The sequence below is a fragment of the Castor canadensis genome, chromosome 8 (assembly GCF_047511655.1).
Source record: "Castor canadensis chromosome 8, mCasCan1.hap1v2, whole genome shotgun sequence".
Taxonomy (NCBI): Eukaryota; Metazoa; Chordata; class Mammalia; order Rodentia; family Castoridae; genus Castor; species Castor canadensis.
Window position 1 is genome coordinate 86,377,074 of NC_133393.1, and position 27,286 is coordinate 86,404,359.

Sequence of the window (27,286 nt, forward strand, 5' to 3'; positions counted from 1 at the left end):
CAAGGTGGCAGCCTGGGGCAGACTCTGGTCCTTGCGACTCTGTCCTCTGTGCTGTGTCTCATGGATAGTGCTGCTTTTCATGGTTATCCTATTTCAGGTGACACAAAGAGAGAGCTCATTCCTCAGAGGATCACGCTGTAATGTAAGCCTAATGGTTCTCAGAAAGAACTAGGATCGCCTGAAACCAAGAAGACAAAATTTAGCAGGGATGTGTTCTGCACTTAGGTGTAAACAAAAGTCCATGAACTTTTAGAAGAGGCCCCTTGGCTCAATGTGGGCTGCTATCAGTCACCCCATCTTCCTTCTTAAGGCCACACATCTCCTTAAAGCTATGAGCACTGTTCTAGCTGCCTTTCCATGGCAATAAGAGCTGTGCTTCAGTCCAGATGGCCCTGATCCCTGCTGGAGACCAACAAAAGTGGACCTTGGTTGAAGCAGAAGGAAGGCAACAAATTTCTCTGGTCAACTCTGTGTCGGGCACTTCATGTATGCTAACTCATTTGATCCTTATCTTGTTCCTGAACACAGACACCTTGGTCATTGGTTCTAAGACATACACACTCAGCTAATATCCTTGAGAGTGGCTCTTGAGCATAATTAATGCCACATTACAGTTGCTGTCACACAGGTGGCAGTCTCAACCTGGTGGTGGAAAACCCCATGTGGGCCAGGCCTGATGGCTCACACCTATAATCCAAGCTATTTGGGAGGATCACAGAGGTTGAAGGATTGTGGTCTGAGGCCATGGCCAGGCAAAAAACAAAATGTGATACCTATCCAAAAAATAGCTAAAAGAAAAAAAGTGACTAAGGGCCTGCTCAAGTGGCAGAGTCCTGCCTAGCAAGCAGGAGGCCCTGAGTTCAGTCTCTAGTACTATCAAAAACAAAACAAAACAAATAAACAAAGAAACCCCTCTGGACTTGGGCAGATACAGATTTCCTTAAGTAGAAGAGGTAGCCAGGGCTGGGGAAGATGAAGGAAACAGCAACCTGACATTTTCACTGTGTCACACAGTGCATAAACTGCTGTTTCCAAACTGTGATCCCTGGACAACCTACACCTGAATCACTGGTGGGCCTTAAAACTCAGATTGTGAGGTCTCCTTTAGGTATTATGATACTAAGTGGAGGACTGGGATTGGGAATCTGGTTTAATTTTCACGGGGAGTCTAATCGACAGCCTGATTGTGAATCACTAGATGCTGTTGAGTCTCAGAGCTCAGATGCAGAGGTTTCAGCCCAGTGTTTTTGGTTCAGGAAGTGTTTGAGAGCCTGGGTCCCAATGCTGTTTAGTCCAAGCCTGTGTGGGGAGCCAATGAAGCAGGGAGCAGGGGTCAGGGCATGGCCTGGGTCTCTGTCCTGGCTTGAAGGCTTCACAGTCGGTCCCATCAGGAAAGACCTGGCACAGCAAGGGAGGTCTGCTCAGTGGCCTGCAGCACACCTCCCCTCTCCTAGCAGCTGGGAGTCAGAGCTCGCTGACCTCTGCTTCCTCTCCCTAGGAAAGGGTGATCTGATTGGCTGTGAGCTGCCCCGGCGGGAGCAGGTGGTAAAGGCCAATGCTGATGTGAAAGGCCTGACATACTGCGTCCTGCAGTGTCTGCAGCTGGCCGGGCTGCACGAGAGCCTTGCGCTGTACCCCGAGTTTGCCCCACGCTTCAGCCGTGGCCTCCGAGGGGAGCTCAGCTACAACCTGGGTGCTGGGGGAGGCTCTGCAGAGGTGAGGGTGCTGGGTATGTGTGTGGAGAGGCTGGGGTGCCAGGGAGATGGTGAGGTGGGTAGAGGCTGGGGTTGGGGGAAGCATAGCTTGGTATGAACCAACCTCTCACACGTGGGACTGGGGTTCACTCTGCACTTTCACATCCACATATTGCCTTTAAAAAACCAGCCCAGCCTTACTCAGCCACCCCTCCTGGCCCTTCTTGGCCCATCTAAGACACCTTGGCCCTGTTCAAACCAGTCTTAGATGAAGGAAGCCGAGTGCACTGGTAACAGCCAGCCTCATAGGCTGCAGATAGACAGATCATCAGGGGCCAAGCCAGGACAGTCATCAGTGCTCCAGGCTGCTTCTGAAGAGAGCCTTGTGTTTCCCTGTTCTTCTTCAGGACTATTCGGAAAACCTTTTGGATTTTCCTGGATTATGTCATTAGTTCCAAACCAGTTTTCAGTACTTTTTTTCTCTTGGATAGTTCCACTAGCCTGAAGGACCAAGTGGAGGGGTGGTGTATCCACAGTTGCGTGGAATTTTGATGGGCAGCTAATGTCTTCGGGGCTTGGTGGCTTCATGGTGGCAGCAGAAATCAGTTCACATCTCCTGACTGAATCTTTTCTTCTATAGGGTTGTGGGATTGATTATTCTGTTTAACAAAGATGGTGTATCCATTCTAGGAGAGATGATGCCTTGGTAGGGGAGGTGAGGGGACACAACAGTGGCCATCTGTGTTGATTCCCTGTCCTCCACTGTCACCAGGTGGATACCAGCTCCCTGAGCGGCGACAACACCCTCATGTCCACACTGGAGGAGAAAGAGACAGATGGGGAGCAGGGCCCCACAGTCTCACCAGCCCCAGCAGATGAGCCCTCTAGCCCCCTGCTGTCACCTGGCTGTACCTCCTCATCCTCAGCCGCAAAGCTGCTATCTCCACGGCGAACTGCACCCCGACCTCGTCTAGGTGGCAGAGGGCGGCCAAGCAGGGCAGGGGCTTTGAAGGCTGAGGCTGGGCCTTCTGCTCACCCACGGACCCTAGAGGGGTTGCGGCTGCCCTCCGTGCCGTGGAATGTGCCCCCGGATCTGAGCCCCAGGTGAGCAGACCCTGGACCTGCATGGCAGGATAATGGATATAAGGTGGAGCCCCCAGCCGGGTACATCCACCCTGAATTGCCCATCCATCCTTTTTTTTTCTTTTTCTCTTTTTTTTTTTTTTTTGAATTGGATCTTGCTCTGTAGCCCAGGCTGGCCTTGTACTCTTGATCCTCCTGCCTCAGCCTCCCAAGTGCTACCACCATCCTTCCCAAGTGCCTGCTCCATCCTTCCATCTTAACCCCTCCCAACCTGCATGGTCCAAGCCTACTTTCTCCAGGAAGTCTTCTGGACTCCTCCATCCTCCCACTGTCCTGTTTTTGTTTTTGTTTTTTTGGGTGGTACTAGGGTTTGAACTCAGAGCCTGGCACTTGCTAAACAGGTACTCAACCACTTGAGCCACACCCCCAAATCCCACTCCCCTGTTGATTTATGGTGTATCTTGCTCTGAACTCTTGCACTTTGCTCAAGCTTGGCTCCCAGCTAAAATGCAAGCACCTAGGGGATTAGGAACCAGGCATTAGCTTTCTCTTGGGAGCCCAGGTCCCCTGGCCAGCTGCAAGATACTGCAGCCTGTGTGTGCGAACACTGGAACATCTTGTTCCCTGATACACCACAATGGCTGCTTGTCAACTGGTTTGCTATCCTGTTTGTTGCTTTGTTGGGTCCACAGGGTCGTAGATGGAATTGAGGATGGCTGTGGCTCTGACCAGCCCAAGTTCTCTTTCCGAGTGGGCCAGCCTAGCCAAGAATGTAGCAGCAGCCCCTCCCCTGCACCAGGTACTGGGTTCTGGGGCAGAATATATTGGTGGGGTGACCACTTTGCCCCATGGGCCTCAAGCACTATTGGCCTCTGACCCTGGTGTTCGAGAAACTGGCACAGGGCAGACTGCCTAGAAGCCTCTGATCTCACCTAAGCCAGTGCATGGGGTTGGGTAAAGTCCAGCCTGGGATTGGGGTATGGATCCCTCTGTCAGCTTCCTAACAGTGTGAACTTGGTTTCTCAGGCCCATCTACCTGTCTGTAAAATAGGTTGCTGCACGTTAAATAAGAGCATGTAACTACAACCCTGAGCACGGTATCTGGCTCACTGGGAGTAGAGGGCTCGGGAACCAGGGTTGAAACTGGCTCTAGACTAGGTCAGGCAGCCTGCGAAGTGGACAAAGAGCTCCCAGGATTGTTCATTTCCCTGGAGACTGAACCAGGGACAGACCCAAAGAACAACTTCCTGAAGAAAGGTAGTGTAGGGCAGTGTGACCCAGGACTGCTGGGGGTTTTCCTGCTTTTGGCAGTTTGGGCAAAATTTAGCTCCTTGGACAAGGTCAGAAGGCGTTGTCCTTGGAATCAGGTCCTGTCAGATCAATTTGGTCTGTTCCAGTGGGGCTGAAGCCCAGACCCCACACTGCCTTGTCTCTTACCAGGCCCAGCTGATAACCCCATCCTCTCCACAGAGAGTGGCCTGCTCACTGTCCCGCTCGGGCCCAGTGAGGCGAGGAGCACAGACACACTGGACAAGCTGAGACAGGCGGTAAGTGAGGGGCAAGGTGGAAACAGGGAGGAAAAGGGCAGGCACTGCTGTGGCCTGAGTTGGCTGACCCACTGGTCTTGCCACTTCTCTCCCCTGAAGGTGATGGAGCTGTCTGAGCAGGTGCTGCAGATGCGGGAGGGACTGCAGTCACTTCGGCAGGCTGTGCAGCTCATCCTGGTGCCCCACGGGGAAGGCCAGTGCCCTCGGACATCGGGAGAGGGGCCATGCCCAGCTAGCTCCTCTGGGCTCCTGCAGCCTCTGCGTGTGGACACTGGGGCATCCTCCTACTGCCTGCAGCCCCCAGCAGGCTCTGTCTTGAGTGGGACCTGGCCCCATGTTCATCCAGGGCCCCCTCCCCTCATGGCACCCTGGCCCTGGGGCCCTCCAGCATCTCAGAGCTCCCCCTGGCCTCGAGCCACAGCTTTATGGACCTCCACCTCAGACTCAGAACCCCCTGGCTCTGGAGAACTCTGCTCTGAGCCCAGCACCCCAGCCTCACCTCCTCCTTCTGAGGAAGGGGCTAGGACTGCGCCCCCAGAGCCTGTGAGCCAAGCTGAGGCTGCCAGCACTGGAGAGCCCCCACCAGGGTCAGGGGGCCGGGCCTTGCCCTGGGACCCCCACAGCTTAGAGATGGTGCTTATTGGCTGCCATGGCCCTGGAACAGTCCAGTGGACCCAGGAAGAAGGCACAGGAGTTTGACTGTCAGCCTGAGCACAGTGCTGCAGACACCCGCCATCTGCCCAACCTCAGAACTCCAAGCTCCCTTCTGGCTCAGGACAGGAGCCGGAGAAGTAGGGCTTGGCCCTGGCTCTCAAAGGTGGGCTGGAGCCTTGGGCATCCCCAGGCCAGGGATCCCTCCTTGGCCTGCTCCACTGATCTTGTCCCCCTCTACAGGCTGAAGGCAGAGGCCTTGAGGACAAGGAGTAGTTCTACCATCCCTTGCATGAGCCCCTGTCTCTAATGGTCCTTATATCTTTTTTGTATTAAAAATGCATAATAAAAGAAACTACTTTGGAACTTGGTACTTTTTATTTACAAAAAACCCAACAAACGAGAAGTCAGAAGCTAATCTGCTTGAGACACAGGAGTGAAGGTAGCTATCAGGGAGCAAGGGGGTGGTCTGCAGAAAGGAGGGGGAGGGGCTCTGGCTCTAGGGAGGCACAAGGGTCCCAGCCTCTCCTGGCTTCCCACGGCCACCCCGCCCTGCCTCGAAGGCTCAAATCAACAGGCCAGCAGTTGGGCCTCCAGCTACCCACTTTGGGCAGAAGGGTTTTCCAGAAGCCTGAGTTTCCAGCTCAATGGGGCTGGAATGACGGGAAACTTGAGGCCAGTGAGAACCCCAGTTCCTGCTACCACTCCTCACTGTGGTGTGATCTTGGCAGCCTCAGCCCGGATAAGGGCAATGAGGTCTTGGTTGATAAGGAAGACAAATCGCAGGCTGGCAATCTGCATGGAAGAGAAAGGTGGCTCAGAACAGAGGTGGGAACAGGGCCAAGCCCACAGACCAGCTCACCACACCCCCAGTGAGACACCCTAGCCTTTGCACCTCCCTCCCAGCTCACCTCCACCACAGAGTTGTTGCTGAGGCGCCATTTGGAACCACACAGCACAGGTCGGCCATCAATGTAGATGGGCCGTCGGCCCTCATTGGCAATAAAGAAGTCACCATTATTCTTCAGCTTGATGACACCTGTGGAAACAGACAGGAAAAGGGATGATGGGATGGGGATGGCCACAAAACAGGAGCCTCAAGGTCCATTTCTGCTTCCTGGGGACGGGCTGGAAGGCACCTGGACCCCCAAGTTAGAATCTGGAAACACTGACTCCTTCAGCCTGCCTCAGCTGGTCCATGAAGATACCCAGAGGAACCAAGCCCCAGGGCTAGAAAGGGCATCAAAGCCCCAGGAGAAGAAATATCCTGAGAGGCTACGGGAATGCTCCTTAGGGGACACTGCTCCTTGCTGGGCCTTCTGGTGGGAGTACCTTGCTTCCGGGAGATCTTCCAGGCCGGACCCTCCAGAGACAGGTCCACGTCAATCTGGTTATCCTTGGTTGCTCTGCCCAGGGTGATCTGGGGAAATGAGGCAGGTAAGGGCTGGGCCCTGAGGAATGAGGGAAGGAGGTCCATGCAGGCTGGAGAAAGATGAGAAATCAAGGACTAGGCAGAGAAAGGGCAGTGATACAGGAGGGACACCTAGGCAGGGCAGGGGTGGTTAACGCCTGCCTTACCTCACGTGAACGCATCAGGTAGCGCACCATACGGCCCCGAAGCACTGCCAGCGTCTGGTTGTCAAAGTCCGGAGAGCTCATACCTGGGGAAAGAGCAGGGTTAGGAGGGCATGGGTAGATGGAAGGGAACAGGCAAGGTCTATGAGTGGTAGGAGTAGGATCTGGTTAATGGCAACACTCAGTTAGGCAACAAGAGGAACTCAGTGGGAAGAAGGATGCTGAAAGGTACACCTTTTGGTCCCCTGGCCTCCTCACCTGTGATGCTGTCTACTAGCACCTGCCACTTATGCAGCTCCTGTTCCAGCTGTCGGATCTCTCGCTTCTGGCGCCGGTCAGCCACAGTCAGCTCTGGGGTGAGGTGGAGTGGTAAGGAGACACTCTGAGGCCACCAGCGCCCTGTACTGGTCCTCTTCATTTCGACAGGAGCCTCCACCCTGCACTGTCCCCACCAGGGTACACTTACCATGCTCCAGAACCTCATCTCGCATGTCCCTATGGGGTGAGAAGAGAGGATGAATCAGGTCTACTGTCAGTTCTGTTCCTGGGCTCACTACGGCATCCCTGACCCCTTCAGCCAAATGGCCCAGAAAGTTGTTTAGCCTTGGCCAAGCCACCTTCCCTGGGCTGGGGTGGGGACAAGGGGAATGCAGCAAACCTAAGCAACCCTGTGAGAGGGTGTGCAGAAAGAACACCAAGCATAGCAGCTGCAACTGGAGCCCAAGGCTGAGCCGGCTGGGCAGCCTGCACGCCCTACCAACCAGACATGGCTCTACACTCCTGCCTGCAGCCTCAGCCACTCACTTGAGCTTACTGTCATCAATCAGGTCCTCTGCATCAGAGAAGTTCAGCACTTGGTCCCCCTTGGGCAGTGGCTGCACTGAACAAATGAGAGGAAGGGTAAGCACTGAGCTCAGTAGACAGCTAGGTGAAAAGACACACTGCAAGGACACAGCCTGAGTGAAGAGCTGGGAGGGAGCACAGTCCCAACTCGGTGGCACTCTAATGTGGCACAGAGCATCCTGAACTTAGCTGGGGGGGAAGAGGTGGTTCTAGATAAAGAAGGAAATCAAAACTGACCTTCTGCATGGGCTTTCAGGTACGTGGAAGGTTCTGGATTACAGAACCTTGAGCTGAAAAGGGGAGACACTACTCTTAGCTCCATTTTAGACAAGGAAATGGACACAGGAGAGCATATGACCCTCGTTTGGGACAGAGCCAGGATTCAAGTCTTGCTCTCCACCCTTTTCTGCCACTCTATCCAAAGGCCAAGAGGCACATGCCACTGGAAGGTATGTGCTGATAGAGCTGCCCCTCCTTAAGCCAGTGTTTTTCAATTTGTGGGTCATGACCAGCTCAAGTGTCATAATATTAGCTTCATTTTTTTCAAAGAATGAAATAAAGCAGGATAATTCCAGAGCCCACTGGATACTTTCAGGATAAATACTGTTTCATACAATTTTTTTCAATGTTTTCTGGTGAGAATTTAAGAGGAACTGGGGTGCCCAGAATTTTAGCATGAGAACTTGTGTCTTGTGACCACTTGTGCCAGGGCTGCAGTGCTGCTCTGTAACAGCTGGCAGCCAGTGACTGGCACTTAAGGAAGGGAGGGAGCTGTACTGGAGCCACACACACTCCTTTTCCTCCAGCTCTAAGGTGAGACTGTGTTGGGAGAAAGGTGGGGTGGTCACCCCCATCAAACCCCTCTCCACCAGGGCTGTACAAAAATCCATGAATCTAATATCCAATGGACTTGCCAGGTAAGCAATGTAGACTACCTGCTCTCAGCAGCAAAGGAGAAACCAAATCCTTATACATTGAGACTCATGAGAAAAAAAAAAAAAAAATATATATATATATATATATATATATATATATATATAACCTTTAAGATAAGACTTTTGGTTAACAAAATAACTTCCAAAATAGTGACAAAAGAGCCAGCTTTAGCAGTAAAAAACTTTATCCCGGGAATGTTCTCTGTGAGAATTCAGTGATGGCTGAGTCTAGGGATGCAGCAGAGTTCTGGAAGCTAAAGCAGGCAGCCCTTGGACCACTAAAACCAGAGGTTCTTAAGAGACAAAGATGGCGCCTCCCTCTGTGAGGCAGATTTTCCACAATCCTCCTATAGGAGTATCTTTTCCTGACCAGAAGCTGCAGGACATGGAAGAAGGGTGAAGTGCACAGCTGAAGCTTCATTTTCAGAACAGTATGAAGAACAGTGTGGAAGGCAGCGGGCAGTGGTACTCAGGCAGGAAAAGTAGGCCTGTACTGTGGAAGTCAGCCCAAATCACAAATTTTGCTGCAGGGTTCTGCAGTTTAACCAGCCTGTCTTTCTTGCACTTGTCCCTGGGAGAGCAAGAGTTTGATGCTGAGAGAAGAGAGGCAGCAGAGAGGATTCCAGCCCCTAGGAAAGGAGACAGACAGGTGGGCTGGATGTGCAGTCCTAGCGGGGGGCTTGTGAACAGCCTGAGGGCTACAGGACAGCACATTATGCCTGGTGGGAAGAGAGGAGAGCAAAAGGAGAAGGAAGAATTGACACAGGCAGGGGGGTAGGACGCTTAAGGAAAAGCAGCTATTATGTCTAGGGTGGGAAACTAGGGAAAGGTGAGCAGACATGAAGACTTTCACATTTTGCTCATTTGGACACTACCCATAAAATAGTTATGTAATCGCATAATATGTCAAGAAAAAAACCAAAAAATTAAAAAGACAAAAAGTGGTAGCCAATTCTGTTATTTGGACTTTTGGCACAGGATGTCAGGTAACCCTGGCTCTCTTACTGTGATGCAAAGACCGTTGTACCTGCTCCCACCCCCTCTGGAAGGAAGTAGTGTCTGTTGCAAAGGAGATGAACAAGACACTGGTGGCCACTGAGAAATTTGTTACAGGGCATTTAAGAGCAGCTGTGCCTGAAGCAATTCACACCTGCCCACTCACTGTGCCAGCTCCTTGGGTATTACCTGTCTGGTCCTCCAGCAGGTAATACTGCTTCATGAGCTGCCAATGGGCCTGCAGAGCCTTGGCAGTGCGGGCCAGGTAGAAGGCATCTGGGTGTCTGTGCAGCAAGTCCTGGAAGGTCTCCAAGGTGGGCTGGCTGGTCTGAATGAGAGAACCATGCTCTACAAAATCTGGGTTTTCTCACCCCTGCCTCTGCTTTCCCACCCTAGACCTCCTAGAAGCTGGGAGAAGCAACAGTCACCCGGCAGCCAGGCTTGGCTCCTCCTGAGGCCCATTACAAAGTGCATGCACCTGCACTTGTATGCAGGCAATGGGTGGGGGCCGGTGGAACTCCTCACATCAGTCGTTTTCCAGATGGTCCACTTTGCTTCCTGCCCTGATTCTCAACTTTCCCAGTCCTCAGCCTTACCGATCCCACTTTGCTCAGCAGCTGCTCCTCAGCCTTGCTAAAAAGGGCTTTGCTCTGGATGGCTGCAATGGCCTCTGGGTGCAACTGTCTCATGGCCTGGCAGGCCAGCCTGGGCACAGGAAGAAACAGAGGACAGAGTTGAAGGAAGATGTCAAGGAGTCTGGGGTTCCTACTTCCCCCAAACCTGCAGACTTTTGAGATCCAGAGCCTAGACACCAGGTCCTCAATAGGAGAGCCCTAGGCTCAGCATAGCATCATGGGTCTGTCAAATCAATGAACAGGCAACGAACTGAGGCTCCTATGCTCTCTAAAAGCCTAATCCTGAGACACATCCTGAGGTCAGCTACTGTTCCCTGCCCTGGCTCTGTCTCCTTACTTGGCTAAAGCTGTCACCTACTCGCCATTACCTACCACCTCCTCTTTCCAAAGCTAAGGCCAGCCCACTTCCTAGTTTTATCAGGGCTGTGGCTACAGCGGAAGTGTTATGGGGGGAGTAGGGGATGGCTGCTCAGTATCCAACCAAGTTCCAAAAACACTGAACTAAGTGACTGAGAAGGAGAAAGAGTGAGTTGCATTATGTGCATGAGCTTATTTGAAACTCTGGCTGTTAAAGCTAGAAAGGGCCTTGGTTTTCTATCCCAATTCCCTCTTCCTATAAGGAAGAAACTGTGGGAAGCCAGTGTGGGAAGGTTGGGAGGTGACCTGCCCAAAGCCACATGTACACTGGTGGGCGTTTTCTCCCATGACACTTCTCTGCTTCAGACTCCCTTGCTGCCAGCATCAAGCCAGACTAGCTGGAGGCAGGAAGGAGCTTCCCTGTGAAGCCTGGTAGTCCCCTGGATCATCTTAGAGGATGCCAGGACCTACAAATCTGCTTTCCAGGCCCCTCCTTTGGACCTTGGTATAGTTTGTCTCTCCTGATCAGGAGCCAAATTTTGGTGTCCCCAATACCTCCCCATTTCTGGAGCCAGTCCACTCACTTGGAGATGACAGGATCGTAGAGCAGGGCGTACCAGCGCTCTTGGACTTCCCGAAGGGTGAAGCGGCAGCTGAACTTCACGCCCAGGTGGACAGATGTCAGGTCATTGGTCTGCAAGGCCCCAGAGGAGTTTGCTCTAGCCTCAGTGCTGGGAAGAATCCTTCCCATGCCACCCCCCAGAGCCTTGCTGGGCTAGTTTGGGGGCTGGGAACTGGAGGCCAGGGGAGAAAGGGGCCTAATCCTGTGGTAGATACACTACCTGCAACACAGCATTGATAAGCAGGAGGTCATCTGCAGGTTTCCAGCGGCCCAGATCCTTGGTCACCTGAAGTGGCTGTTTGCTTTTTTTCACACGCTTGGTGAGTCCAGGGGCTGGGGCAGGGTTGGGTGCCACAGGAGTGCTGGGGGCCTTGGATACCTGGGCACAGGAAAGGATTGCAATAAACTTGAAGCTGGCATCAGGGCAGCTGGGACTTCAAGCCCAGAGCTTCACGTACTGTGTGGCAGCTGCAGCCTCAGCCAACAGGAAGCCAGGCAGGGAGCTCAGCTTTCCAATACCCACCCTCCACCCCCACCAAATAACTTCTACATAATCCTTAATCATAAGGGGTCTTCTGTTTGCTGGTGGTACCCTCAACCTCAGAATGGAGGGTGGGTAGGGACAATACCAGGAAAACACTCTTGCTGGTACAGTGTCTGGGGCCAGTGCAATGCCACCTGGGGGTTATTTTTACACCCTGCAATGCTGGGAACAAGCTGTCTGCTCCCAGAATAGATGCATGCTCCCTGCCTCCCACATGGAATGTGATACAGGATGCACTGGCAGGGTGGGGGGTACAGCAAGAAAGGGAGTAGGGAGAGATGGGAGGGAGGAAGGGATCTAGGGTGGGGGCTGGGGCATCCTGGTCCTCTCACAGCCTTCTCTGCAGGGCTCTTGGCAGCTGGCAAAGGATCTGGGGAAACACAAAATGTTGTACTCTCCCCCACCTCCCAGCTGCTTCTACCAGTCCCTCACCTTCTTCTTCTCACTGGAGGAGGGTTCACTCCCTGAACAGCGCCCTGGTTCCACCCCGCTGGCCCCCTTCGCCCGGGTAGAGGATTTCGCCAGGCTACTCTCCACCAGCTCATCATCAAACTTCTTCCTCTTGATGAACCTGTGGAGAGGCCCACCAGATGGCCCACCCAGTGAGCCCATCTATACCCTTCCCTGGCACCCACTCACATGCACCCAGCCTCCAGAACAAAGCAGATTCCTGACAGGAGCTAAGGGCCTCGCTACTTTCACTTTCTAGCAAAGCCTGCCTCAGTGGACATGGAACTGCCATATACCAGCCTCTGAGATGACAGGCAACTACACACACAGACTTCACAACAGAGATGGAAGAGTCTCTGTGCCATGGGGAGGGACTGGTAAGGACAGGAAAACCCCAAGACTGCTTTGACCCCAAAGGGACTCAGGTAGTCATTTTCAAGAGATGTGAAGGCATGTAGTGCCTACTGCCACAGGCCTTCTTCCCCTTCCTGGTACCTTTGAACTATGACTACCTGGAGGAGCTTCTCCGTTTAGGGATGGTGCCCAAGGCCTGGGACGAGGCTCGCTTCTGCCCTGCCAGTGACTCCTCATCCTCTGAGCGGCTGGCAGTGCCTGACGCCATCAGGGATGAATCTAGCAGCCCCTGAGAATCTAGAAGAGAAATGGTAAATTAGGGTCTTCAAAGTACCTAGCAGAGCCTCCAGTCTCTGCACATTGGACTCCTCCTCAATTCCCTTCCCCTGCCAGCCCTCTTGGCTCCTCCTCTGCCTTCTTGATACTTGAGGTTTTAAAGTGGGAGTTTCTTGGCCATTCAGATCCCACCTGGGCTCAAACCTGGCCCAGACCTTCCACGCTGGGCAGTTCTCCCGGTGTCACGTGTCGTGTCGTATAGCACACGGTGCTCAAGTCAGGCTGGTGATGCCAACACACTAGGTTCTGGGTATAACTGTCCCTCTGCCATCAAAATGCAGCATGCCAAAGAGCAGCAGCTCAACAGCAAGTCAGTCAACTGTGGCTCTGCTAAGAGGTACATGGGTGGTGCTGGCCCAGGGGGAGGTGGCAATGCCCAGCCAAGACCGAAAGACACATGTGCCAGGCACAGTGCAGAATCAGCAGATGCTTGATGCCCAGGCATTTATGGAGCTGGCCCGGCCTCATACTACCTTTGTCCATCCTCTTACAGTCCCAAAGCCACTGGTTCCAAACCACAGGGCTAGGAGGAAGGGTCCCACAGGCTCATCCAAGGATTCTGACCAGGTGAGCTTAGAGGCTGAGAGGAGATTCTGCAAAGGAGAAATGAGGCTCCCTGAGGCTCAGGTTTTTGACTGGCAGCCTCACCTCTTTAGATTGGACAAGACCTCCAGGGTCCCATAAACTAGAGAAGACACAAGAAGTGGAGAGGCAGAAGACTACTTTCAATAGTACCCTTAAGGGCTGGAGATGTGGCTCAATTGGTAGAGCGCCTACTTAACAAGTTCAAACCCCAGTACTGCCAAAAAAAAAAAAAAAAAAAAAAAAGTATCTGTAAAAAACCAGTAGCCCTTCGAGGGGTAGAGTTGCTTGCCTTGGGTTCAATCCCCAGTACAAGAAAAAAAGAGTAACCTTGCATAAGTCACTGATACTTCTGAAAATGATATAAAAGTTGTGAATTGCAGAAAAATGTACAAACGCATACTATATAGGGGGTTCAGAAACCCCTCTAAATTCTACTCATAAGTCCTAGGTTACAAACCAGCAAGAAACAAGGGAGTCTTGGCTCACTTTTTTGCTTTAGCTGTCCCCTCCGCAGCAGCACCACTTCTCCCAGGCAAAATAGGGGAAAAGGAAGATGGAACTCCAACCCTCTGTCACTTATAGCTTTTGCTGAAGTAGATGGTATCTTTGGGAACTGCGTGATTACCAATGCCGGAGTGGGTATGTAGGTGTGCTCCTAAACCCCAGAACTCAGGTACTGGTCTTCCTGGGGTGCCCTGATTGGTGCATCCCGCCCCTTTAGACCAGAGAGGCTCTATGCGCTCCATTCCGGCCCTGCCCCCAGTTGCCACGCCGCACCAGAGAATACGGCTGGCCATCTTAACACCTGAGGAGGTGGTGACGGGGCCCAATCCCGCAAGCAGACTCAGGCAAAATCTACGCCCTCCTTTCAGGCCCTCCACCCCTTCTCCCGCGAGAGAGCACACCCAAGGTGTGGATCAGTCCAGGTCTGTTTCAGGGGCCCAGCGTAGGAGTGGTAATAAAGTCCTCTCTGCAATTCAAAACACATCACTAAATGAACCCCGTTATTGTCACAGCCTAGGTTTAAGCCCCATAGGTTGGTGGCAAGGACGGGGGTCAACTCCCAACACAATTCTCTCCTGCATGCCACTTTTGCGCATGCGCAACACCTCGGGCAAGTTTCCAGCCCGATCCGACCCACGCATGCGTAGATTTTCGGGGCGCTATCGGGGCGGGGCCCCAAACCTTGTGTGCGGGGGTTATCCCCGCGGCACTCTGGGAAACCCCACTTCAACCCCAACTCTACTCAGAACCTTTAGAGGCGAACCGCGAAGTCTCACCATTCCTAGGCTGCCAGCTCCAACAATTTCTCCGCGGCGACAGTAGCAGCCGCAGGGCCAAAGCCGGCTTCCGTGAGGTACGTCTACTTCCGGGTTACGAACTAGGGGCTGGGCAATTTTTTCCGGTTCGTCCTGGACTCGTGAGTTAAGGGGGTGTGGCCATGGGACCAAAGGTGTGACTATTTTGCTTAGAGTCGAAAGTAAAAATTTTCCCGACGCGACAGAATGTACAGAAACGTCAGAGACTATAAGCACCAGAGAGGTTACCTGACTCGAGGGCGTGATTAAAGGGAAGGGCGAGACGGAGCCGAAGCGACGCTGGGAGGGGCGGGACCCAGGGCAGGGCCCAGCCGCAGACTAGATTTAGGCTTTTTTTTCTTCCGGTACTCGAACTTGAACTCAGGACCTACACTTTGAGCCACTCCACCAGCCTCCAACCCCACCCCACCCCCTTTTGTGTGTGTGTGTGTGTGTGTGTGTGTGTGTGTGTGTGTAAACGGTTTTTTCAAGACCTTAGTCTCGCGAACTATTTGCGTGGGTTGGCTTACAACCCCGATCCTTCTGATTGATCTCTGCCTCCTGAGTAGCTAGGGTTACAGAAGTGAGCCACAGGTGCCCGGCTGGATTTAGGCTTCCGAATTGTTACTAGGCATAGGAGGCTTTGAGGCTCTCCCAGAACCAGCGTGTGTGGTTTGATTCTGCCAGCAGTTTAGAGAAAGTACTCTTGTCAGGCCCTGTGCTAGGCACGAGATATGGAGATGTTGAGGAACTCGCTCGAGTTGGGGAGAAGTGACGTACAGTAGGAGCAGGGAGTTAATAGCTAAAGAATATTTGGAGGGTCGCGGGCCTCGTTCCTAAGAAGGTCAACATCTCGGGAGAGGAGTGGTGCCCAAGTGGTTCAATCAACTGAACCCCCACCAGGTGTCTGGGAGAAACCGGCGCTTTGAGAAGAGTACCATGGAGAGAATCTTGGGATGCGAGAACTAGCCCCCAAAGAACAGGAAAAGTGGCAACTTTGGGTCTGTGAGAGACGCCTGAGAAAGCTAGAAACACTGTACCCTAAAAGAAGAGTTCTATTTGTTTCATGTTTCCCTTGACGGGCACAAAAGTGTAGCAGCTAAGGCTGGGTGTGCAGCTCAGCGGTAGAGTGCGTGCCTAGCAAGCCACATGTGAAGCCATAGTTGAAGTGTCAAACTAGCCCCTCTTGACACTTGAGAGTTAGTTCTCTACTTCACTTAAGTTAGACAGTCTCCACTTACTGAATAAAACCTATTTAATGAGTATGCACCTGTTTTTATCTCCCATGAAGGATTGAGTTTTCCGGTACACAATATAGTGGACTAGGATAGATGTGCAGTTTATATAGTTTAATATCTGTACTAGAGGAGTAATTACAATGACCCAGCCAGAGGGGCAGCATGGCTCTGAAGCAGGAGTTTGGTGAGTATGAGGAACAGCAAGGAGCCCAAGGTGGCTGGAGCAGGGTGATCAAGAAAAAGAGGGAAGTCTCAAGGGTCAGATCACATCCACTCTTGTAGTTCACAATATAGGTTTTGGCCTTTATTCTTAGTGCATTGTAAAGCTCTTAAGGATTACAAGCAGAACATTCTATGATATGCTTTAACTTTTTAAATGACCCTTCAGGCTGCTTGTGAAGAACAGATTGTAGGGAGCAAAAGAGAAAGCAGAGAGATCAATCAGAAAGAAGCTATTTTAGCTTCTAGGAAAGAGGTAAACTCAGGGGATTTCGTTGGGTTGTGGAGATGGTGAAGATGGACAGAAACTGACTTGATACGTGCTTTAGAGGTAAAACCACTGGACTTCTGATGGACTGCACATGGGCTATGAAAGAAAGGGAAGAATCGAGGATGAGACACAGAACTTTTGGCCTAAGAAACTGGGTGACTGCCAGGTGCCATGGCACATACTGTGATTTCCAGGTATTTCAGAGGCTGAGACAGGAGGATCACGAGTTTGAGGCCAGCCTGGGCTGCATAGTGAGAGCCTGTCTCAAGAGGAAAAAAAGGGAGGGAGGGAGGAAGGGAAGGAAGGAGAGAGGAAGGGAGGAGTGGAGGAAGGAAAGGAAGGAGGGAAGGAAGAGTGTATTGGTAGAGCCCCACCCCAGAATGTATCTCTCTCTTGCCAACTTTATCACGATTTCCTGGTCCAAGTCTCCATCTCCATCATCTCTCACCTGGACTGTCTATTGCAAGATCTATCTAGCTAGCCTTCCAGCTTTCATCCATAATTACTGCCTTTCCTCCAATTTATTTACACAGCACCCAGGATGTTCCTATTTAAAATGGAAATCTACTCATGCCCCACCTCTTAAAATCCTCAATCTTCCTCAGAATAAAAGGTCATGATCTAGTTCCTGTTACCTTCTGACTTCATCCCCTGCTCTCACCTGCCCTTTATTTACTCCCACCCCTGCCCAGCCTCATTTTTTCTCTTTAGCCAGTACTGTCCTCTAATGTATGATATAATGTCCTCATTTTTTCTGTTTATTATATGTACCCCAGCAGTAGGTGCTCTGAAGGCAGTATTTTTTTCTATTTTGTTCGCCACTAAAGTGTTTAATAAATATTTGTCAAATAAATGTCCTAAATAAATTTACTGCAAAGGAGGAACAGGATTGTGTAGGTGCAGAGACAGAGTTCTGTTGAGATGTATTAAGTTGGAGATGCCAGTAAGGTGTCTTGGTGAAAGTGACGAGTCTGAGAGGCGGACACCCTAGTCATGTCAGGGAAGAGGCCTGGACTGGAGATATACGTAAGAAGTCATTATCAGTGGGCACTGGTGGGTCATGGCTTTAATCTGAGCTACTGAGGAGGTAAAGAGATCAGGAAGATCACAGTCTGAAGCCAGCCCAGGCAAGACCCTATCTTGAAAAAAATACCATCACAAAAATGGGCTGGTTCAAGTGGTAGAGTGCCTGCCTAGCAAGCATAAAGCCCAGAGTTCAAAACCCAGTACCCACACACACACAAATCACTATGATGAAGATGAGGATGTAAATGACAAGGGAGAAATTACTGATAGAGAATGAGGAAGGGCCAAGACCACTCCAACAGTTAAAATAAGGTAGAGGAGTTGGGGCCTTCAAAGAAACAGAGTGGATAAAAAGGTAGTAATAACACCAATCCTCCAACCTCAATTAACCTTTCACAATCTGGTATTCTTGCCCTGGTATGGAGGAGGCTTACATGGAGACCACATTCATGGTTTGTGCTATATCTTAGCTTAGGGCCCCATGTCCCACCTGGGGGATTAGAACACAGCGGTTAGGAACACAGGCTCTAGAGTCATACCGCCTAGTTTTAGACCTCTACCACCTATTGCCTTGTGACTGTGAGCGAATTACAGTTCTGTGCCTCAGTTTCATCTGTGGAAAAAATGTAGTTTTCACTTTATAGGATGGTTCTCAAGAGTAAATCACTGACTACTTGAACAAGTTGCTAGTATATAACAAATTGTTTAGCATATGTTAGCTGTTGTTGGGTCTCAGGATCTCCTGCCAGGTGGACTGAATCTCAGACCCAAACTTCAATACCACAGCTCTCCCCATTCCTGTCTACTAGACCAGGGCCAGTTATCCTCTCACCTGAAGCTGTTACCTCTAGAGGCTCAGTCAGAGGCCACAGGGTCTGTTGACCAGTACAAGTTATCTTTGGATTTACAGTGCATTTTATGTAAATATATATGCTACTTAGTTTCTGCACATTCTTCTTTTCTCTAAGCAAAGGAAGAGTCTCATATACAAACTAAATCTCGGGTTAGAGAATCACTTCGTGAAACTTCTTTAACATGACTAAATTTACACATCTCAGTTCAAAGTTCAGAATCACTTAATGAAGAAACTTAGATTATTCCCATTAAAGTTGGAGTGTGACAAGGATGAATCCTGTAACTATTTTTATTTAACATAACTTTGGAAGTACTTGCCTACATAATTATAAAAGAGAAAGGAATGAGGTATAAAAACAAGAAGAGTTAAAATATTTATGATGATAGCATACTAGAAAAGCCAAGAATATCAACTGAAAAACTAATACAAATAAAATGTTTTAGTTGCCGGGTGCCAATGGCTCACACCTTAATCCTAGCTACTCATCAGGCAGAGATCAGGAGGATCGTGGTTTGAAGCCAGCTCAGGGAAATAGTTCATGAGAACCTATCTCAAGGAAAACCCTTCACAAAAAAGGGCTGGTGGAATGGCTCAAGGTGTTGGCCCTGAGTTCAAGCCCCAGTACTGAAAAAAAAAAAAAAGATGTTTTAGCAAAATGGGTACAAATTAATAAATATTTAAATGTATATTTAAAACGAACAGCCAGTAGAAAGTATAAGAAATAAAATGTGTGATTTTCAATAGCAACAACAAAATAAACTAACCAGTAGTAATGTAAGCATAAATGTGCTAGATCTAGGCCTCAACCAAAATTGCTGTCAAGGGACACAAAGGGAGATGTGGATAAATGGAAAGACATAGCCTATTTTGGAATAGAAAGACTTTGCATCATTTGGGCTGGTGGAGTGACTCAAGTGGTAGATGCCTGCCTAGAAAGACTTTGTATCATAAAAATGTCATCTCTCCCTAAATTAGATCTATAAATTTAATACAGTCTAAGAAAAATACCAGTTTATGATATAACCTAAATATAAAGTTCATGTGGAAATTTTTACATAAAGAATAGCCATGTTGGGGCTGGAGCTATGGTTCTAGTGGTAGAGCACGGGCTAGCAAGTGCAAAGCCCTGAGTTCAAACCCCAGTACCACCAAAAACAATAAAAAAAAAAATAGCCATGGGTGGGGCATAGAGGTACATGCCTATAATTGCAGCATTCAGGAGGCTGAGGCAGGAAGGTCATAAGTTCAAGGTCAGCCTGGGCTACATAGTGAGACCCTGTCTTAAAAGGAAAAATGAAATCAAACACTAGTACTGCCAAAAAAAAATAGCCATTAGCATTTTGAAAAAGGTTAATGAAAGAGAAATAGCTCTACCAAGTAGTAAACCATTAAAAGGTACAATAATTAAAATAGTAAAATTCAGGTGATGCTGGTGTATGCATAGGCAATTTCATCAAGAGAACAAAATAATCCATAAATAGATCCAAGACATTAAAAATTTTAGTGTGTTATAAAGATAGCAATGTCTGTCAGCAGGAAAGGATGTATTACACAATAAGTAGTAATGAGACAATTATGTAGCCACCTGGAATAAAATAATGTGGCGTCTCTACTTAGTACACTAAAATAAATCTGTATTAATCAATTGTGTTTAAATAAATGTAAAAGAGTAAAACCACAAATTTATAATGTCATGGTGGAAGAAGAATTTTTCAGGATGGTACAAAATTTCTTAAAGCATAAGAAAAGACTGAAATTCTGTCAACATAAAAATCTATAATTTTTGTAGAGCAAAGCTATGTCATAAAGACTAATGGCAAACTGGAGAAAATATCTGCAACTCATAGGCAAAGGGACTAATTTGCTTAATGCATACAAAATCTCTTCAAATCAATATGAAAAAGGACAAAAATCCAATAAGAAAATGGAATTGTTAACAGAAAAGGAAAGATAAATGGCTCTTAGACATATGAAAAACATACTCAATATTTCTCACAAGAAAATTGAAACTACATTTAGATATAGTTTTTCACCTACAGATTGGCAAAAAAATTCAAACACTCAATAATATGCCCTTGATATGGTTTCAGGGAAATAGGCCTCTCATGTTGCTGGTAGAACTGTAAATTCCCAATACTTGTCAGAATGACAAATCCATACAATTTTTGTTGCTTTTTCTGTGTGTGGTATTGTGGTTTGAACTCTGGGCCTCACGCTTGCTAGGCAGGCACTCTACCACTTGGCCATTCTGCCAGCCCAACAAATGCTTATAATTTTTTTATCCAATATACTTGTACATGCAAAATCAACATATACTATTATATTACATTATTTGCAGTAGCAAAAGTTTATAAATAACCCAAACATCTATCACTAGAGGACTAATCAACAGTACATCCGTATAATGGAATATCATACTGCCAAGCTGAAGAGTGTTACAAGTCTTTATAAGCCATGATTAGACTTTATCCTAAGAAAAAGCACTGGTGGCTCATGCCTGTAATCATAGCTACTTTGGAGGCTGGGATCAGGAGGATCACAGTTCAAGGCCCACCCAAGCAAATACTTTGCAAGACCCTATCTCCAAAAAATAACCAGAGCAAAATGGACTGGAGGTGTATCTCAAGCCACAGTGTATCTGCTTTTGCAAGCATAAAACCCTGAGTTCAAACCCTAGGCCAAAAAAAAAAAAAAAAAAGGAGCCATTAAGGAGTTTTAAGAGGGGTGTGGTATGAGAACTGCATTTTAGATCTCTGGCTTAATATGGAACATTGAATGTAAGAGTAAAACTAAAGTCAGGGACCCTATTGGTGGACTAAATTAGGGTAACCAATGAAGGTAAGACACGTAAGATGTAAACTGGATAAGGCTGGAGAAGAACTGGATGTGCAGGTGCAAGACATGACACCCTGGTTTCTGGGCTTTGGCAGTGAATGGAGGCTCGTGGCTATGCATTGAGATAGGAGCAAAAATATAGGTGCAGGTTAGGGGGAAAGCTCTATGACTCAAGTGAGAGAATAGAATTAGGGATAGACTTAGGAATCGTCTTCATCTAACCAATATTTGAAGCCACAGGGAAAGGTAAAGTCATCTTAAGGGTGGCAAGAGCTGAGAAGAGAGTACAGGCACTGGACCGCCCTGCCTTGTCCCCCTGCCCAAGCAAACACAGGCAGAAGATAGCCAGTATGACAAAGAAGGGAAACCACCAAGGTCATTAATCACTTCACAGAGGTTAAGGTGAGAGAATGGTGGGATTTTACCGGTCAGTGTCTTTTACTTAATTGAAAATCTTTGAGGACATAAATAAGGTTTTATTTTTCTTTTTCCCTGTCTGTCCCATCCCACCTTCAATTAGTCCAGGAGTTTGCACATAATAGATATATTTATGAACAAATAAGAACATGCATGAGTAAATATAATCATGACTGGTGCTACACTCCTTTAGTTCAACCTTCAATTATTGCTATTTTGATTGCTCTTCCTGTATCCATTCATTCTTGAAATTATCTTCATTGCCATAGTGACCTCTCTAAATCACAGAGGTAGTACTTCTAAATCTTTCCTCAAAAATCATCAGTGGCTCATCCACTGTCTTCTGGATGGCCTTCAAGTCCATTCAACTCATCCCAGCTGGGCTGATCTCCTCTGACATCTGACTCCTATCCACTGAGCTACAGCCACATAGACCACTCTCTGTTCCATGAATGTGCTATGTGCTTATAATGTTCTCTTCTGTCGGATGCCCCAGATTTGCCCATCCTGCCACCTGTGGTAGTCTACCCTTCCTCCAACATTATATTGAAATCCTACTTATCCCCGAAGGCCCTTTCTGCCATGAGCATCTCCTTCCCCTGTTCTCCATTTCATTGTGTACTTAGATCACAACACTTGCCCTGTGCTGTGTTGTTTTTTTTTCTTTTTTCTTTTTTAGGTATGCCAGGCTTACTACTCTGTTTCCTGTGCTGTGTTGTTTTTTTTTCTTTTTTCTTTTTTAGGTATGCCATGGCTTACTACTCTGTTTCCACACTGGAGTGTGAAGAGAGATTGTATCCTGATGTCACATTACAAATCCAGTATTTAGTACAATGTGCTCAGAAAACAGTTGCTGAATGAGTAGGTGGATGGATGGATGGATGGATGGAGGGGAGAATTGTGAGTTCTCACAAGTACAAGAACTTTGTTGTATTTATTTTTGTCACCACTCCAGGGCTTTGCATATTATAGTCAGAACCCCATGTGTGTGGTAAGTTCATCGGACATTTGTGTTATTCACTTTTATATCCTCAATGCCTAGTGCAGGGCATAGCACCACAACTGGTGCTCAATAAATGTTTATGGAATCAATAAATGAATAATTATCATTTAATTTGCTCTCAGGAGCCTCCAGAGAGGCTACTAGCTTTGGCAAACAATGTTTTGTGGGTGCTTCCTGCCAGCTCTGACAAGCTACCTTTGCAGTCCAGTGACAAGTTGTGTCATGTAAACATGGTTATACTGAGGGATTGTGAAGTGTGGCTAACAGACCACATTAGGACTGTCATGATGGCTAAGTGTTTAATTCAATAAGACGTGGCTTTCCAAGCAGAAACACAGCCTGGGAGCAGCCTCAGAGTCAAGAGCAAGGCAGTTTAACAAGGAGGAATGGAATCACTTATTCCTTGGGGAGAAGTTTGACTTGGTTTCTACTATGTACACAGTCCTTGTAGTGGCGGTAACAGCTGGGGAAGTGACTGGTCCTCTGCTCTTAAAATTTTAGGTCTTGTGGGGTGGCGAGCAACCTCACCAATAACCCCAGAATAGAGGCCTAATGGACCAATCCTGGAGGATGTATGGGGTGGGAGAACCCCCAGGGTCTTGGGGAGGATTAGGGGAAGATTTGTGGTGGGGGTGAGTGGTATTTGAGCTCATGGAGTGAGCTTTTCTGAGTAAGATGGGAATGGCAGTAACTTCCAACTGGCCTCCACTTACCCTGCCATCTGTGATTAGCAGCATGATAGACAGTGCTCTTGGAGTGAAGGTCAGATCATGTCACTTCTCTTCTCCAAATTCTATGATGGCTTTCATTTCACTCAAAAAGTCCTTACAGTGGCCTATAGACTTGATGAGATCTGCCCCCTGGTCACTGCTCTGGCATTCCTTCTAGTCTCCTATTCACTCACCTGCTCCAGCCACATAGGACACTTTGATATTACTTGAATGTTCCAGGATTGCTCTCACCTGGGCCTGGACTCTCCTCTTGGCAGGTACTTCTCCATGGCTCATTTCCTTCCTCCTCCTCTTCCTTTCTCCTCCTTTTTTTGAGACAGGGTCTTGCTGTGTAACCCCTGTGTAGCCCAGGCTGACCTCGAATGTTTAATCCTCTTGCCTCAGTCTTCCAAGTGCTGGGATTATAGTTATACACTACCATGCTCTGCTAACCTTCTTTAAGTCTTTACTCAAATGTCACCGCAGTGAGGCCCTTAGTGACCTCTTTATGTTAAATTGCAACCCTTACATTCTGGAATCATACTCCTCTTTTGAAGTTTGTGTTTCTCCGTGGCACTTTTTACTATCTGACTGTGTATTTTACTAATTTATTTTTGTTCGTTGTCCCTTCCATAGAATGCAAGCTCCATGAAAGAACTTTTTTAAAATCTATTTTATTCACTACTGTATCCCTAAGACCTAGAACATTGCCTAGTGTTAGGTGCCCAATAGATATTTGTTAAATGAATGAATGTACAAAGACCTGACTCGTGTGAAGAATTCTATAGGAAGGGTTTCCTGGAAGAGATCCTAAAAATAGTTGCCTAAAGAATTATTTGCAGGACTAATCTCTGCACTACAGAGCTGAGGACCTGCTGGAGAGTAAGGAGGAAGAGGCAGCTGAGGGAGAGAAGACTCTGGTTGCCACAAATCATCTGCATGATCCAGATGTCCAGAGGGTAGGTTAGGAATCCCTTGTCTCCCTTCACCACACATGCTCAGCCCAGTACCTTGCCAGGTGGACCCTGCCCCCTGCCATCATGTCCACCTTTCAGCAGTTTCCAGCTTTCAGTTCCTCCTCTCTCCTGGTCCAGGCCCCAGGGCCTTAGACGGGCACTTTGCTGCCTCCTAGTGGGCTCTTGTAGTAAAGGAACTCTTTTCCAGAAAATGAGGTAACAGAATCCACACAGGGATCTTGGAAGACTCCACAGTGCCATGGAGAAACCAGGTGATTGGAGAGGACACTTGATTAATTAACAACTGCTGCCTCTCACAGAAACTGTCAGCAAAGGCAATGACTTCCCCTCAGCTGAGCCCTGGCCGGTGTGCTATCTGCACTCAGGCTTTGGTTGTTCCATGCTGGTCAGCTCCAGGGAAAGAATGTGGGGTAGCAGGCAGATCCCAGGGCCTGCCTTGGGAGACATTCAGGTTAGTGAGTAGCATATCCCGCCTTCACTCCTACATCTCCTCCCAGCTTGAAGCCAATAAATAGTCATTTCAGGGTTATGAAGTCTCCAGCCAGTTCAGGGCCTCACAGTGGGTGATACAGAAAGGAGGACTAGGGCCTGTGGAGAACTGGAGAGCCCCCTGCCCTGTGGGGTACAACTTAGTACCCACTGTTCTGCAGTCAATAGAAACCTGTCTACGCTAATATCAGGGAAACTGAGTTATTTTGTGGACCCATGAGACAGAGAAACAAGTGGGCCTCAGGAGCCATCTGACTGCCAAAGTCTTTAGTGAGAAGGCTGTTTTATTTCTTATGTTCTTATGTTTTTTCTCCCTCTTCAGTGCTGGGGATCAAATCTAGGGTCTCACTCATGCTAGGCAAGCCCTCAGCCACTGAACTACACCTCCAGCCCTGGGACTTCTTTCTGGTTGCTTTCAAGATGTTCTCTTCTCTTTGGCTTCAGCAGTTTCACTATGATATGCTTAGGTGTGTTGTTTCTCTTTGTATTTACCATTTGGGTTCTCTGAGCTCCTTGAATCTGAGGTTTGTTCTTTCATTACTTTGAGAAATTATCAGTGATTATCTCTTCAAATATCTCTTCACATATTCCTTCTGCCTTCTCCTTCAGGGACTTTGATCATGTGTTAGACCATTTGACACTGTCCCACACAGCTTGAGTTAGTTTTGGAATTGTTCATTTGTTTCTACTGTGTGTTACAGTTTGGTTAATTTCTATTGACCTAGCTTCAAGTTCATGGATCTTTTCCCCCTTTGCTGTTGTCTAGTTTGTTAATAATCCTGTCAAAGGAATTCTTCATCTCTGTTGTTTTTTCATTTCTAGTGTTTTTTCATTTTTAGCATTTCTATCTTTCCACTTGTTTTTTTTTTCCTACTCTGTATTCAGACTCTCCATTTACTCATGCCTGTGTGTAACTCCACCTCACACATGTGGACAACTCCACCTTTTCTACCAAAGCTAGATCCTTCAACATATTAAATACAGCTACTTCACAGTTGCCAACTGATAGTTGTAACATCTTAGCCATGGACATCTCTCTTCTTGAGAGGATGAGTCCTACCATCATTAAGTTATGATTATCTTCTTTCTGACCTTTCCAAGTCAGCCTCCTATAATAAGTGGACCATATCAGACTGTGTGGGGCTTCTCCCTCCCTGGTCTTCAGCTGGGTTGTTTCTAAAGGGTTTTTGTCCCTTTCACTTCAAACCTCTTTGCAGTCACGCTTAGGGCTAAGTAGATCCTTCCCTAGGTCCCCTTCAACATTAGTTTTATTTTCTTATCTTGGAGGCTTGTGAGGTCATGGGCCGTGCAAGCAGCACTATGGCCAACTCCCAAATATAACTTGAAAATATCCTTCTTTTCATGCTTTGGCTTCCCTGATATTTTTGGGATTGGAGACATAGTTTTATTTGGCCAGGTATATCAACTGTTCTCTGATAGAAAAAATAAGGCTTGTGTATAATATCAATTGCTAGAAAAACACTACATACATATATATATATATATATATATATATATATATATATATAGTCATGCATAGCTTAATAACAGGGATATAGTCTGAGAAATGCATTGCTAGGTGATTTTGTCACTGTGAGAACAACACAGAGTGTACTAGTAGCTATGATATCACTAGGTGATATAATCTTATGGGATTACTGTCATATATGCAGTCCATCATTGACCAAATGTTATGTGACATATGAATATATGTACTTATATTCACACAAGTATACATATACATATATTATACTATATAAAATACAATATTATTATTATAATAATACATATTTATATACCCAAGGTTATATATACACACATATACATGTATACATATATATGTTTTCCAACCCTCTTGACTTTATACCTTGGCCTACCCAGACCTTCTTTGCCTTTAGAGAGATTAAATTATCGCTTCTCGGCCTTTTGGCTAAGATCAAGTGTAGTATCTGTTCTTATCAGTTTAATAAAGAGATTAAATTGTTGGAAAGACAGGAGAATAATTTGTCAGAGACCACTTGCTTGCCAGAGAACTTTCTAGAAGATATCCAGAAAGTCAAAGTCCTCCATCACCAGAGCAGGTTTAGCTACTAGGCACCTTAAGCACAGTGACAACACCCGTGAAAATCTTTAAAAGTGTTATTGGTACCAAAATGTAAAGCATGTGTGTACATATACATACATATATATATATATATATATATATATATATAAAATGTTAATAAAACATAATATCAGCTTCACTCTGTCAAATTTAATATTCAAAATATTCTTATTACATTTGCAAAACTTTTTAGATTTTATCTTTATTCATGATGAGTGCAAAGGAAGTCACAGCCAACTACACATTAAATAAGTTACTCATAGCTGGTTAATTTCCAAAGCAAGGTTATAAAAATCCTTTCAAACTATTTAGAGCAATACTTTTTAATTTTTTTTTTTTTGGCAGTACTGGGGTTTGAACTCAGGGCTTCGTGCTTGCTAGACAAGCACTCTACCATTTGAGCCTTGACACCAGCCTAATGCAATACATTTAATGTGAGTCTTTTTGTGTGTGTTTGGGACAAAGTCTCACTATGTAGCCCAGGCTAGCTTCAAACTCTCAACTGTCCTGCCTTAGCCTCCCAAATGCTGCAATTACAGGTATGTACCACCACACCTGGCTGTGAAAGCATTTTAATATGTTGGATATAATTGAGTTGAGGCTGGGCTCAAGTGGTAGAGCACCTGCCAAGCAAGC

The 27,286-nt window shown here is 47.6% G+C and overlaps 3 protein-coding genes and 1 pseudogene across 7 annotated transcripts in view; 3 read left to right on the top strand and 1 right to left on the bottom strand.

The window, feature by feature from the left end:
- The window catches only part of Kcnh3 (potassium voltage-gated channel subfamily H member 3), a 19,335-nt gene extending 13,994 nt beyond the window's left edge, over positions 1 to 5,341 (top strand). For 2 of the 3 annotated variants that reach the window (XM_074083298.1, XM_074083299.1), the window contains exons 11-15: positions 1,499 to 1,716; positions 2,467 to 2,798; positions 3,470 to 3,576; positions 4,218 to 4,324; positions 4,424 to 5,341. In XM_074083298.1, coding sequence (XP_073939399.1) covers positions 1,499 to 1,716; positions 2,467 to 2,798; positions 3,470 to 3,576; positions 4,218 to 4,324; positions 4,424 to 5,023 — 1,364 coding nt within the window. In that variant the 3' untranslated portion in view covers positions 5,024 to 5,341. The remainder of the gene's footprint in view (positions 1 to 1,498; positions 1,717 to 2,466; positions 2,799 to 3,469; positions 3,577 to 4,217; positions 4,325 to 4,423) is intronic. The other variant, XM_020169470.2, reaches the window with a different exon arrangement.
- Mcrs1 (microspherule protein 1) lies at positions 5,335 to 14,643 on the bottom strand. 3 transcript variants are annotated; one of them, XM_020169446.2, is made up of 15 exons: positions 14,488 to 14,643; positions 13,096 to 13,215; positions 12,445 to 12,583; positions 11,915 to 12,053; positions 11,159 to 11,317; positions 10,901 to 11,010; positions 9,921 to 10,029; positions 9,514 to 9,652; positions 7,355 to 7,430; positions 7,017 to 7,045; positions 6,809 to 6,901; positions 6,554 to 6,636; positions 6,308 to 6,395; positions 5,887 to 6,014; positions 5,335 to 5,770 (listed from the first exon to the last, which is right to left on the bottom strand). In XM_020169446.2, exons 2-15 carry the CDS (start codon positions 13,103 to 13,105, stop codon positions 5,684 to 5,686), a joined length of 1,389 nt encoding a protein of 462 aa, XP_020025035.1. In that variant the 5' UTR covers positions 13,106 to 13,215; positions 14,488 to 14,643; the 3' UTR covers positions 5,335 to 5,683. The 3 variants fall into 3 exon arrangements, with proteins under 3 accessions (XP_020025035.1, XP_020025037.1, XP_073939420.1); XM_020169448.2 differs by lacking the exon at positions 13,096 to 13,215 and having other exon boundaries at positions 14,488 to 14,609; XM_074083319.1 differs by lacking the exons at positions 13,096 to 13,215; positions 14,488 to 14,643 and adding an exon at positions 12,755 to 13,088.
- Prpf40b (pre-mRNA processing factor 40 homolog B) overlaps positions 14,384 to 27,286 on the top strand; it is a 60,192-nt gene continuing 47,289 nt past the window's right edge. Inside the window, exon 1 of the mRNA XM_074083313.1 lies at positions 14,384 to 14,564. The gene's annotated coding sequence lies outside the window, so the exon portion shown is untranslated. The remainder of the gene's footprint in view (positions 14,565 to 27,286) is intronic.
- On the top strand, positions 26,457 to 26,611 carry LOC141425982 (U2 spliceosomal RNA; annotated as a pseudogene).

Excerpts from the sequence above, each read along its gene's own strand:
- Mcrs1 (XM_020169446.2), bottom strand. Across the intron at positions 6,637-6,808 it reads GCTAGTAGACAGCATCACAG|GTATGAGCTCTCCGGACTTT; the intron begins GTGAGGAGGCCA and ends CTCTTTCCCCAG. Across the intron at positions 6,396-6,553 it reads ACCTGATGCGTTCACGTGAG|ATCACCCTGGGCAGAGCAAC; the intron begins GTAAGGCAGGCG and ends TCATTTCCCCAG.